The 14,756-nt window shown below is 40.7% G+C and overlaps 1 protein-coding gene across 1 annotated transcript in view; it reads left to right on the top strand.

Moving 5' to 3' along the window:
• The window catches only part of Col25a1 (collagen type XXV alpha 1 chain), a 410,812-nt gene that overhangs the window by 227,766 nt on the left and 168,290 nt on the right, over positions 1 to 14,756 (top strand). Inside the window, exon 5 of the mRNA XM_052730008.1 lies at positions 8,721 to 8,738. Within this exon, the coding sequence (XP_052585968.1) occupies positions 8,721 to 8,738 (18 nt within the window). The remainder of the gene's footprint in view (positions 1 to 8,720; positions 8,739 to 14,756) is intronic.

The following is a 14,756-nucleotide window of genomic DNA, read 5'->3' on the forward strand; positions in this document are numbered from 1 at the left end:
TGAGATCTCTAGAGCTTACTCTCACCTTCATTTTCTCACCTACCTGCTCAGTCACCAATAGTTAACATGATTATCAACTTGATAGGATCTAGAACAACTAGATCTAGGAGACAAACATGTCTGTTAAGGGAGTTTCTAGATTGAGTTGATTGCGGTGGGAAGGCACACACTAAACACGGGTAGCTCAGTGCTGTGTGCTGGGGTCCCAGACTAAGGGGGAAAGTGAGCAGAGCGCTAACGTTTGCCACTTCCTCCTTCCTGACTGTAGATACAATGTGACCAGCAGTCTCTTGCTCGTGTCTACATGTCTTCCTTTCCATGGTGACCTGTACCCTCAAACTGTGAGCTCAAATAAACCATTCTCTACATTGATTTTTAGGTATTTGTCGTAACAGTGAGAAAAAAATGTAAGTGAGGGCACAATGAAACCACCAAACTAGATCACTCCCTGGGTAGACAGAAAGGTTTATTGGGGATCAAACTGCCAAGGCCTTATATTGGTACAGGAAAAGAGAAGAACAAAGTGGCAGGAACGCAAGCAGATTTGACTGGACAGTCAACAGGATGGGAGTCTTTAAGCTGATGCAGGCTGTTCTTGACTGAGAACTAGATGTCCAAGGGAGTTGACCTTTGAGGGTAGATTAAAGGATGTTCCTGGCAGATTAAGGGATGTTCCTGGTAAACATAAACCTGCCTCTAGGCAGATTTATTTTTCTACTGAGGGTTTCTTAACCCGAGGTGAAGGATTTTCCTAAGGGATCCAAGGAGGACTTCAGAGTGTGTTATGCATACAACATTGTAAAGGTAGCTGATTGGAGCAATGGTAGTTTGTATCCAGTTTGAAAGGTTGCAGACCACTCATTGCTCTTTTCTGTCTCTGGAGGATTGCATTCAAGCCCCTAGCTTCAGCTATTCAGCAGGATACAGATGAGAATGAAGGAGTGCCAGTCACCTATGTTCACAGCCCAGTTAACTTCTTTGTAAATCCTTGTGTTCAACTACAAAATGGTATAAATGACTCCAATTTGCAGGGCTGACATAACAAAGAGACACTATTTATAAAGCTTTTGATAATTTTTAGTATTGATGAAATGGTGATTACTGATACAGCCCCAAACATGAAGGACATTAAGTGTACATTTATGGCCTTGAAGATCCTTTTCTTAATTTTGCAGTAGATTTCAAGACCCTGTCTTACTGGAAGAATCGTTATGTGACTCACGCATTATAACTTAATCAACTCTTTGGGTGATAGGAATATGCTAGTATGCATTTACTGATGCAAAACATTCAGGATAGTAAAGAGTATTATAGAGTTCATCTTTTAGCAGGATATTCAGAACTGGAATTGAGAATGAACGTAAGTTTAAGCAGTCTGAGAGACAGTTGTAAATGTACTTTACACTTTTAAGGGTGTTATTAAACTTAGCAGAAAGAGGAGAGGATGATTCAGCATATACAATATAATGGAAATTGGTTTTTTGAGTTCTTTAGAAAGGCATGTCCTCTTAAAGCTATGGAAGCTAAACGGGTTCTAGCTCGTGTGTGTTCCTTGTTTGTTGTGTCTTACCAAACCTCATATCTGTTACGCTGGTTACTTCTTTATATGTTAGTTACCAGTCCTGATTCTGTGCCAGAAGGGGAAACGCTCAGATAAGTATAAAACAGAAGAGCTGAGTTACAGCCCCGGTGCTGTGGTTTGCAAAACAGGGAAAGCTCCAAAAGCTCCACTGGCACCGACCCTTGTTCTGAGGAGCTCTAGCCTCCACTCGCTGGTATTGACCGTGTCCCTCAACCCCCACCCCTTTCTGCCACTCCCTACTCCTAAAAGTGATGCTGGTCTGCACACAAAAGCAAATTTATAGTTCTTACTCTCTGAGTTTTGCAGGCTATATTTTAATAAATTTGCAGTCTTTTTTGAGTGATTGAAACACCCTGAATTGGGAGAAAGATGGAAACTAGAATTCAAGATTATGGACTTGGATTTTGGTGTAAATAGATGTACTTGGGGGAAAACATAGCAACTTAATTAAGATCCCATTTAAATTTCTCCACAGTGAATGATATCAAGTGGTAATATACTTTTATAGTCAAGAAATAAAGTGTTGAGAAGTCCAGAAAACTACAAAGCAATTACCCACAGGCTACCCTCAAGGAAACAACTCTTTTCCTGTCTTCCTTTCTCCCCCTTCACCTTTACCCTCCTTTCTTCTTCTCTTTCCTTTTCTTCTTCTTTTTAAGTGAATAGGGTTATAATAATGTCTGAATAAATGCATATTTTACCCAAATTATCCTAGAAAATACAAAATCTGTACTCAGTATACTATAATGTAAATACATCTAATTCAAAATTATAGGGAGCTGCATTTCCAATCTTCTATCATAAGGAAATAATTGGGAATATAGCCAGGTATGTATACTGGAATATATAAACATTTATAATACTTAAGATCTGAATAAATTTCAATGTACAATTATGCCAATACATTTTTAATGATATAAGTTAATGCATAAATATCATTGAATGCTCCAAATTTGTGATGACAAAATGTGTGTAGTAGATCTGTTTCTTATGATCCACATATAAACATTTATTCATAAAAGACTAAAATAAAGCACTGTGTTAGAAATGCAATTTTAATTATTATGACAGTGACTTATCAACCTGTTTATGTATGACTAGAATTTTAAATAAATTTGCTATTTATTTATGAAAGACAAATTTTATGTAAGAATTTTTCAAGATTTGAATCAAAATTGGTTTAAATTTACGGTCCTTATAAAATCGTTGACATACTCTTTTTCCTTTTTGGAAATAGTTTATTTCATCTTATATTTCCAAGTGATAGTCCATCATCCAAGAGAGCTGAGGCAGGAGCTGAAGCAGAGGCCATGGAGGAGCACTGCTTTCCAAGGCTTGCTCAGCCTGCATCCTTACACAACTCAGGACATTTGCCCAGAGAGGGTACCACCCACAGTAGGCGGGCCTTCCCATGTCAATCATTAATGGACAAAACTCCCCACAGACATGCTCGGAATTATTCCTTCTTGCTTCCTCTCTCTCTCAGACTTTAAAAGAGAAATGCTACAGGTACGAGGGTAACGACTTTCCTCTGGCTTAGCCTTCCCTTCCTAGTGGTGAAACCACCAAAGACAGCTGAATGGAAGGACTCTTACTAGGCAATATTAGGTGACTGCAGTGAAGGCAATACCTACCCACTAAGAGTGACCCTGTATGGCAGCAAACAGATGTTATAAACTATGACTAAGGTTTAGCTCAGTCAAATGTGTAAGAGCTTTTTGATGCAAAAGCAGTTCAGACACTGAACACACACATATACACACATACACACACACACACACACACACACACACACACACACACACATATATATTCTATGATGGTTTGTTTTGTCAGTTGCTTCTCTCTACTATATCATTTGCACATTAGCTTCAAATGTTATGTAAAGTTCACTATAAATTTGAGTTGAATGAGTATTCATATTGTCCATATAGCCAACTGAAGGCCACCATTGCTTATTTGTAGAATGCAGTTTGCAAAGTAGTTTGACAGACGGTCCTCATATTAAGTGGATGCGGTCTTAAGGAAGGGAGACTCTTTGTTCAGGTCAGAGCTCCTGCTCGTCTTGGGTGGCACACAAGTGTCAATGGGGACACTTGTCTACCTCGGAACCTCTGTACTCTGACTGCTGACTTCACTTCCCGGGGAAGATCCCACTGCAGGGCAGATGCATTTATTCTGCAGTGAAGGGAAACGCAAAGGGCCTTTCCAGAACATGAGATCGAGACGCTGCACTTGAAAATACAGCATTTAAAGTACAACAGCAGCCCTTTAAATGTGTATTTTAAAGTATCACTGTCAACCGCTTTGGGCCAGTCTGAATAGTTGCAACTTGTACACATTCAGCAGTCATTTTGAAAGCACCTTAGGGTGAGGTCCTGATACAGTGGAGAATGAAATGTGATCTGTCTCTCTGCATGGAAGGTGTTGAAGACTCCTGCTTGTTCACATGCCTGGCACATACTCTAGGCTGGCAACTCTGGAAAGCTACAGGCTCCTTGACAGGATCCCATTGGCCCGTAGGAACAGCCCTGCCACCATTTAGAGCTCTGTGGCTCAGCAGCTTTAGCCGAACTTCCTCTGTAGATGCTGCATTTTCATCTGAAAAGATAACGTAAGCCCTCTGTCCAGTGTGTGCATTGAAAGCTTAAAAGGTGCATAGTACTAATATCCCCTTACACTTTTGTAGCTGGAAGGCTTTTATTTCATATTGACCAAAGATACTTGTGAGTCTGTGACTCTAATCAATATCTAAAATAAAGCCATGTTTTAAACAGACTTTTGTATCCCTGTCTGTACATGTATTAAATGGAAAAAAAAAAAAACAGCTTTTGTCCCATTTGAAAGAGTGACAGAGTTCCTATCTATTAAAAAAGAAAGTATCATGTAGTGAAACTAATTACCTCAGCCAGAAATCCAAATGGCTTTGTCAATTTGAAAAGAGCGTTAGCACTTTCTGCCAACCATAATTGTGATAACAGCCCGACAAAAAATGTCCGATATTGCTCTTTAATTGCCTCGAGTAACAATGCATACTCCAGTGATGGGTCGGCTCATTTATCATGTTCATTGTGCTTCACCGTCTCCCAAAATGCTCAGCTTCCTTGGAACACTCTCCATCAAGCATCAGCTACTGGCTGATTGCTTTCTACCACACTGTTCTGATTAGCTCTGGAGAGTCTGCTCCTCCTGTAGGCTCCCTTTCTCCCCTCCTGCTGGGGCCAGAGGCAGGAGCATTGCCCTTCCTACTGCCAGACAGTAAATCAGCCAGCTCAGCGCCTGGGCATTCTCTGCTTCTGTATGCAGGGTCCTGACTTCAGGAGTTCTGTGATTTAACTGTTTCGCTTGGCATGGCTCTTGGTTTTTCTTGATTCAGACTTTGATTTGTAGAAACATTTCGATGATTTGCATGGGCAGAAAGAGTCTTTTTCAGTAATTTCATTTTAGAAAAATCAACTTGTTGGTTTTTGTGAATGTTAGCCATAATTTGTAAGTACGCATTTGGAGTGTATTTTAGAAACCGGAATAAAAAGTCTGGCTTTTACAGTTAGTTATTAGAAACCTTCAACACAATAGACCAGAAAACTATCCACCACTAAGTAAAAATTACCTGTCTCTCGGTGAACCCATCAGAAGCAATAAGGAAATTCTAAAGAGTTTCTTTGGTGGTTGGTCTCTGGGAAAAGCACTTGGCACTGAGGTGTTTGAGGAGCTGCCCACGAACAGTCAGCATGTCGAGAGTCTTCCTCACTCAAAGAGAATTAACCAGAGTCAATGCCAGGGACTTGGCAAACATCCGTGAGCCTAGATATCCAGAGGGAGAGGCTGGAGAGATGGCTCAGCAGATAAGAGCAACTGTTGCTATTCCAGGGAACCCAGGTTAGGTTCTCAACACACACGTGGTGCATCACAACCATCTGTGGCCAGTTCCAGGGGATCTGACTCCCTCCTCTTGTCCCCTTAGAGACAATGTGCCCACGTGGTACCCACTCATTCATTCAGGTAAACAGCCATTCGCATAAAATAAAAACCAATAATCTTTAAAAACTCTGTAGAGACAAGGGCAGAAGGGCTGGAGGAAATGCTTGGGCTTTGCAGTTAGTTTGGGGGTAAATTCTGACTTTTCAGCCTGTAGGTGTGTGTGACGTCCAGGTCTCCTCTCTGAGTTTTAGTTTCTCTGTTTACCAATTCAAGGAACTCAAGGAGAAGATTTGCAGGGGCGGGGGGGTGGAGAAAGAGGAATGGTAAGGAGATGGGAGTGGTGGGGGCTCAGGATGCCTCATGTACATGTGGGAATTTGTCAAAGCACAAATCATTTAAATAATAAGAAAAGATTAAAATGGATCAGAGCCAATAGACTTACCTAGACCTATTTTCATATCACAGAGAAGTTATTTGAAAATAAAAAATTAGATATTTAAATCAAGGTATGTTCTATATGAAATAGAATGTTTCTCCATGATACTTTAAATGTTGTCGTTATTAGTTCTCTGAGAATTTTGTAGACTGGGTTTTGACCCTATTCACAATGCCCCCCAGCTCCTTCCAGATCACTTCTGCCCCTCCACCATTACAATTTCTTGTTCTTTCTCTTTCCCTGCTCCCAGCAAATACAAATTGTCTTCCCCATCTATTTGTGGATGTGTGGCCTTCCACCCAAGTGTGGTCAGTTTCTCAGCAGCAACACTCTTAAAGAAAACTGACTCTTTTTTCCCCAGAAGCTATCACTTGCCAGTCCGTCCTTGGATAGGACTGAGACTTGAGGTCTTCCTTCTCTCTCCATGCTTGCATTTTGTATGGCTTGACCTTGAACTGTGTTGTACATGCTGTCATAACTACTGTGAGTTCATGTGTACAGTTGCCTTGTTGTGCCCAGAGTACATTATTTCCTTGTATTCATTGACCACCACTGGTTCATACAGTCTTTCTGATTGGTCTTCACAAAGATCCCTGAACCTTGAGAAGAGAAGATGTAATCTAGATGTTCCGTTGAGGACTGAGCATGATTAAGTTTCTTATTTTCTTCACCTTGGCTAGTTGTGGGTCTCTGTATTAATTGATTAATCACCATTTACTTCAAATAGAAGCGTCTTTGATTAGGGTTGAGAGATGCATTAATCTATGGGTATGACGTCAGTAATTGGGAGTCAGTTTAATAGTATGTCCTTTTAGCACAAGAGTAGAAGGTTGTCCCCGGGACCTATGACCTGTCGAGCCACAGATCTAACTGAACATAAGAATTGAAACCTACGTTCTGCTTATAAAATTAAAAAGTAATAGTGATACTATAAGAAACAGATATAAAAGGAAAATAAAGAATAAACGATTACAAAAAACCCCACCGAAGTATAAAACCAACATAATGGAGCAGCATCTTCCTGCAGCCCTGCCAGATAGAAGGGTGGTTGGTTGAAGCTGGAGACTCGTCTGTCTCTTTGATCCTGCTCACACTGGTGCTGCACCTGCAGTGGTCTGAAGTCACCTGCTCACCACCACAGCTTCTGTCTTACAGACCAGGAGCACCACTAAGCACCCTTAGCTGTACAGCTGCCACTCACTCCAGAGACTGCACAGTGCGTCCATCTGCGTGGCTGAGGTCTCAGCCAAGAGGTGTTTCCCAAGTGTGCTGTGGTGGGAGTGGAAGCAGGTAGAGCACTGAGTACTGAGTACTGTTGCTGTGTTGCTTTGCTACAGCTTTCCGGTCCTGCTCAGTACTAAACACACCCTGCGGGAGGGAGAAGGTTGTAAGGGCATCCGTGCATTCTGAGTCTTAGGCTAACACAGTTATTTAGCTCATTGCCAAAGAAGGCATTGCCATCACAAAAGGCAGGGCCACCAACTCCAGAATCCTTCACCCATGAGCCTCCTGCTTTCTGAGCCTCTCAATGTGTTTGTGCCTAGCCCTCCCCTAATCCATTGCTGCCACTTGCCCCCCACTTCTACCTAGAGGCTCTGGCAGGTTAACTCTAGAATCCTTGACTTCTCAGGTTCCCAGGGAAGCTGTCTTTAATAGAAGATCTCCTCTCAAGATGGCACTAGACCACAACCTTCTCAGACATAGACTGATCCATACCTGAAGCCACTATCTCAACAGATCCCTCCCACTTCATTCAAGACTTTTGAGAACTGTGGGTTAGACTTCCAGTGTCTTCGCCAGAGCTAGCCTGGGTGCCTTTTCAGGGGATGCGGGAGAGCTGTGAGCCAGGTGCCGCATGCTCTGACCTTAGTCCCAGATGGCCCTCGTGCTTCTCTCTTCTCGGCCAGCTGCTCCATCCCCACTCTGTGATTTCTGAAGTTCTTTCTCTCTTTGGGGTAGGGTTCAGTTCATTCTCTTCTTTTTTACTACTTTATGTGGAGGCAGCTTCTTCTCTGCCATCTAACCCCAGAAGTCAATTTAGTTAGTTTAGAAGACTCTGTAACTTGATGGGAACTGTTCCTTTAGTCTCATTTGACTGAAAACTCAGTTGGAGATTTTACGGGTACAATATGTCATCAGTGCTTTTATTTGCAGTTGATTTTCTCTGGAAGCATTTACACTTTTACTGCTTGGAGGTTTTCATCAACTTAAGCAAGAAAGTGTCTTTCGAAACAAATTAGCTTGCCAGAGGTCACATAATCTATTGACTGTTGGAGGAATAGGGGTGTATTTTAATCCAACAAGGGTCCCCCCCTTACAAAACTTATTTTAAAATGTCATTAGATTTGATTATACAAAGTAAAAGGAAGCTGTTTATTAAAAACAAAATGAAAATCTCAAAACATTGGAACAGTGAGAAAGCCAAGGACTGTTTTTTATAAATGTAGCTCTGCCCTGTTAGAATATGTAGGTCAGTAATTATGTGTGCTGGACGATTCGTCCTCTCAGTTGCCCATTCACACATTACTGTGATAGGAGGGGGGTTATTCTTCCTGACACTCCTTTCCCCAGTTAAATGCTGGAGCATGCTGAATCACTCAAGTGTGCAATAGCCATAAGCCCAGTCCTTTTAATTCACAGGATCAAGATATTAAGATCCAATATGAAGTTATTGGTATTAGGTTAGAACTATTTTAAATCTCAATATACTGGGATATATATTGAAAATATTCATTGTAAACATCAATTTTATACTTGTTTTTTTTTTCTTTTCAATTTCAGGGTCAGCCTGGTCCCCAGGTAAGTGATCTCTTTTCTGACCAACTAACTCCAATTTAAGATTTTCCTAGTGGGGAAATTTTTCTTCAATCCTTCTCAAAGAATTGAAGAAAGCTGCCAGCTGATAATCAGGCCCCTGCCTAGTAGGACAACTGTTGCCCTAGAGTGACACTTGGGGCCCCTTCAGGATTGAGGGAGCCATTTCACATGTTGGACCAGATGGCATGTTAACAATATTCCCTGAGTAAAACTCTTCACTGACCCAAACAAGTGCCCCAGGACTTCCGAAGCAGAGTAACTGGGTTCACAGGGGCATGGGCTGGCGTGCGTTAGATGCTGATTAATTGCGTACCAATGCAGCTGTGGATCCAGGCTCATTATTTACACTGTGACCCAGCTAACTGTTTCTGATTCAGTGTAGATGGATAACGGCTTTGTTCTCGATTTTCAACACAAACCAACGACTACAGACATGATTTATAAATAAGTGCAAATGCAGCTGACAGACAATACTTTGAACTCTAAATCACACTGAAGAAAATGGACCATTTTTAAGAGGTGGAGGAATGTGTATAAAGATAGAATGATAAGGATGAAGCAAGTCTTCACAAATAGTATGGCCAATTCAAACTCAAAAGACTCAGTACTGCGTCAGTCTGGAGGATGCGAATGGCCACTGAGAGGAGTTGGACTTAAGGATGCTCTACCTTAAACACTGCATTCCACATGAACAATGCAATTACTGATTTGTGCTCCTGTTAGTCCTTTTCCACCATGATGGGCTGAATGCCACTTCTGTCCCAGATTGTTAACTGATAGGCCATTTTGTGATAGCTTTGTATTCAACCTCAGTAGCGTATTTATTATATGTTGCTCTTCATTCAACATGTTATGATCATTATTTATAGTTGTTTTGAGATCCATCTATATGGTTGTGTAATAATACAAACAGAAAACCTCATTTATTTAAGCCCAGCACTCCTTTTCACACTAACCTGTGAGAGAAAGTTAGACTTTTGATTCATACTGATACTGAGAACATCCTCATTGTTTATAGATTTCCCTCTTATAGTCTAAGTGAGTTCAAGTTAACAGAATGAATTTATAGAGGAGTACTGTGGAATAAGTCTCTTGTACAAAGGGTTGTTGCTCAAATTGATTTAATAAAATGCTGATTGGCCAGTAGCCAGGCAGGACGTGTTAGGTGGGGTGATCAGACTAAGAATGCTGGGAAGAGGAAGGGCGGAGTTAAGCGTCACCAGCCAGATGCAGAAGTCAAGATGAGAATGCTGTACTGAGAAAAGGTACCAAGCCACGTGGCTAAACATAGATAGGAATTATGAGTTAATTTAAGCATAAGAGATAGTTAGTAATAAGCCTGAGCTACTGGCCAAGGATTTATAAGTGATATGAAGCCTCCAAATCTATTATTTGGGAACAGGCAGGCGGAGAGAAACATTCCGCCTACAGAGGAGAATTTTGGCTTCTTAGAATTTGACCTTGCTATGCTATGTTGGGAAGGATACAAAGTAAATGTGGTTTACTGCTTTTCATACTTTGTTTCACACAGTGCTGACAAGTCCTGAAAAGTACATGTGTGCCTGGGTGTGTCTGTTCACACATACACACATGTGTGTTGGTGTTACTTACCTGGATGACACAGTAGTGTGACTGGAGTAGAAATCAAGACTATCTAAATCTGGAAGCCCTATATCACTCAATTCTTTCCAGTAAGGAAAGTAACACAGCATAATCAAATGAGCTATGGCTTGGAGAGAGAATAATACTTTAACTCTTAATAGAACCTCTGTCTTAGTCTAGGCTACCTTTCCTGGCATCAAAAGGTAGTTCTTAAGATAATTTATGAACATAAACATTTGAGAAATGATCTAGGATATATCATGACGGCATAGAATAAGACACTGGGATGGTGAAAGAGCAGGAAATGGATGTGTTTGTGAACTGATGACTTCTATGGGTGACTGAAGCCATGTCCTGTTGAATATCTCATAGAGGGATGATTGCAGATGATTCCCCAGAACACTCACATGGAAGGACAGGAAGTTGATGTGATTAGCCATTGATCTGTATTCCTTCATTCTTGAGTCATGTCTGGGTGCTGATGCCAATATTTCTGATCTGCTTCAGAAGGTCTTATGTATAGAATAGATAGGACCCATATCTGTGAAATTGTGGTGAATAAGACAGATACAGCCGGGCGGTGGCGCATGCCTGTAATCCCAGCACTCGGGAGGCAGAGGCAGGTGGATCTCTGTGAATTTGAGGCTAGCCTGGTCTACAGAGCTAGTCCAGGACAGGCTCCAAAACTACAGAGAAACCCTGTCTCGAACCCCCCCAAAAAAAGACAGATACAGTCTCCGTTTTGTGATTATTCTGTGTTTTATTTCTCACTTAAAAATTATACATATCTATTACATTAGAATATAACAATATATTAATATGAAACATCAATATGTTTTATTGATATCATGCAAGGTATAAAACTTGAGTTCATATGCCTAAACATTGTTCAATTACTACAATTAAATCAATGAACATATCTGTCTCTCTCCAAACTGTGCAATATTAAAGCCTCAGAACTTGTCATTTGATCACTATTCTGCCTTTTGCCAGCCTGTCCCTATTTCTGCTTCCCTGTTTTATGCTTCCATTAGGTCCAGCTTTCAAAACTTCTAAAAACAAGTGAAAATCATCATACACTATCTGCCTCTCTGTATGGTTCATTTTGCTTAGCACAGTATCCTACAAATTCAACCATGTTGTTACAATGGGAAAATAGCCTCCTTTTTCAGGCAGATAATACTCCATCATATATACATACCACATTCTTCATTCATCCATTAGATACTCAGGCTGATATTCCATGCTTTCTGTTGCAAGTGGATTCTACACATGTGTGATCATAAAAAATTTCTCTGTGTGTGTGAGTTATTTCATTGAACATATTGTCCCCTGGGTCCATTCATATTGCTGCAAATGGTGGGATTTCATTTATGTGGCTAACTAAATAGTCCATTATGTGTGTATACCCCATTTCCTTTCTATCCATTCATTAATGGACACTATGGCTGACCTCAGATCTTCATTGCTATAATAAACATAGAAGAGCAGAGATCTTTAACGTTCAGGACCATATGGTAATTCTATTTTTAGATTTTGAAGAACTGATACACTGTTTTATGTAATAAATGTTCTGCATTGCATCCTTAACAACAATGTAAGAATTCCCTTTTCTCCATATCTTCACCAAAACTTCTCTCTTGTCTTTTTTATTGTGTCCATCCTGACAGGTGGAAGCATGAACTCTTATTATAATTATAATTCACATTTGCCTGGTTATTAATGATACTGAACACTTTTTCATAGACCTGTTTCCAATTTGCATGTCTTCTTTGGAAAACTGGTCAGTGAAGTGTGAAGGTTCTTAAATGCCCAGACACGGTCCTAGTGTGTTGGGCCTTGGTTTGAATAGTGGGTTTCTGTCCGGATCTTGGCTCCTCTGATCTTGTTGAATCATTTGCTGACTCCCATCCCCATTCCCTTTCTACATTGCTCTCCTTGTCCCAGGTCTCTCTCCATTTCCTCCTCCTGCCTGATGTCAAGGTCAGGACTGTGAGCCTGTACTGAGATTGCACTGCTGCTGTCAGGTGGGATGACAGCATACCTGGCCAGGTTCTAGATTTCTCCTGCATCTCTCCAGCATCCCTCTTGCTATTCCTCACACTGGTGCTCTAGGGAGGCAAGTCCGGCTTTTCCCTGATGAATGGAAGCACTGGAGGTTAGACTGAGAGAAACCAATGGGTATCTCTCACCTATGTTGACCAGATAAAAATTTCTACCATGCCGGGCGGTGGTGGTGCACGCCTTTAATCCCAGCACTCGGGAGGCAGAGCCAGGCGGATCTCTGTGAGTTCGAGGCCAGCCTGGACTACCAAGTGAGTTCCAGGAAAGGCGCAAAGCTATACAGAGAAACCCTGTCTCGGAAAAAAAAAAAAATTTCTACCATGGTTTTGGTAGTGTCCCTTTCCTGATGCCAAACCTTTGAGTCTTGATGAGTTCTCTGTCTAGAGTATGACAGAGTCCCCTGATTTGGGCCTATGGTCTCACCTTCCATTTGTTTTTATTAATGTGCTTCATGGACTCTATGCTTCATCCAAACCAAATTGAACCATTTACATTTTCTCTTCTAAATGTTTAGTTTTCTCCTTTCCTTGGGACTGCTTCCTCTTAAACCTCGTGTCCACACATCCAAACATAATCACCCATCACATTGTAATGCTGCTTCTTCAACAAAATGTTTTCCTTCTCCTTTTAGTGAAGGGATTGTCTTCCTTTCCCAGATTCCCACAGAAGGTTGTCTATGCAGCTTGTTATATTACATCATGCTTAAAGGAGAGAGCATGGTCTTGTGCCACTTTTAGCCTCTACCTCCTGGTTAAATTACTCCTTCACTCTGGGTAACACTGTCCACATATGTAAAGCAATGTCCTTTCTTAATACATGTTGTAAAAGTTAAAGTATTGTGTGTGAAATGTGATACCTACCATGGTAAGCACTCAGGAAAAATGAATTTTGTTATTCTCTTTTGGGTCATCGTAGTTATTTCCAAGCATCTTTTCTCTTTAAAAAAAATATTTTATTTTATGTCTGTGGGTGTTTTACCTGCTTATGTATCTGTGTACCACTTGCATTCCTGGTGTCCATGGAGGCCAGAAGAGGGTGTCATATTCCCTGGAACTATAGTTACAGATGACTGGCATTTGTCACATAGGTCTTGGGAATTGAACCCTGGTCTTCAGGAAGAGTAGCCATTGCTCTTAACTACCTAGCCTTCTCTCCAGCCCTCTTTGCTGTTCCTTAACAGATTTTATGATCTTCAGTGCTGGATCTGTGCTTTTTCTCATCTCCATCTGACTTACTTTATATAGAGATTTATTTGTAGGGTTCAAAACTTTGGTTTTGATTTTCACAATTAAAACTATTATAGAAAGTATTACATTGTCTAAACATTAGTATTTGTCCACAAATAAATAATTTAACACAGATTACATAAACAAATTGCTTTAAAAATATTCTCAGGACTCTATCTTGTCAAAATACAAAACACATCAAACTTTTATTTAGCCCAAATATCCCTCTTTGTCTTTGGAAGTAAGTAGATGCCCCTTTCACCCCAAGGCCATTTTCCTGCATATCGTTTTTGGAGTCTCAGAGCCCTCCTCATACCTCTTCTTTGGAGTTGCATGTGAGCATAAAGTAGCTGTTTCCCTTAGGAATTGTGAGCACTAAAGTGGTGTGCATGTTGTAATTCTGTATTACCCAGTGGGGAAAAAATGTCAGAGCAAACCACAAGTAAATGCCATCTGACAACTACTCACGTAGGCCAGCAGCGTCCATCGGTGTTTGCAGATACCTTTGGAGAGAAGCTGAAGATGCCGCTGTCCCCTCTGCCCCTGAGGCCTTGTCTGCTTTCCCCCCTTTGTTCTAATATTATCATTGTCATTTCACAAGGTTTTGTTAAAATTTACAAAACTCAAGCTGTACATGCCTTGTAAAGAATTTTTCTGGGGTAAAATATTGTACTGTGGGGGCAGTATTTAACTTTCTATTCATATGTTTTAAATTATGTACGAAGCTCCTTCTAACCTAACACTTTAGAAATTCCCATATTTCATATTTGTGTTTCAATCCAGCTTTTTCCAGATTCACATAGTCTGATTTGGGGGCAAGAGGAGAGCACATACATTCTCTAAGCAATTTGAAAAATGTGTGCATGACTTTATGCACATGGGTGTGCAGAGAGCCCAGATTTTGCTCACTGCTGTGTAAAACCAGTAATGTATTATCACCTGGATAAGTCAATACTCTTGCAAAGTATGTTTTATTGTTACTATGCATCAGAGAGAATAATAATACAAGTTCGAATGCTTTAGCATTGGGAGAATTTAATTAGGTATCATTGGTATTGTGGCATGAAGGACTTCACTGTACTCCAGATGGGTTATATTATTAAGAGTA

The sequence above is a fragment of the Peromyscus californicus genome, unplaced genomic scaffold (assembly GCF_007827085.1).
Source record: "Peromyscus californicus insignis strain IS unplaced genomic scaffold, ASM782708v3 Scaffold_9__1_contigs__length_137607984, whole genome shotgun sequence".
NCBI classification, from domain to species: domain Eukaryota; kingdom Metazoa; phylum Chordata; class Mammalia; order Rodentia; family Cricetidae; genus Peromyscus; species Peromyscus californicus.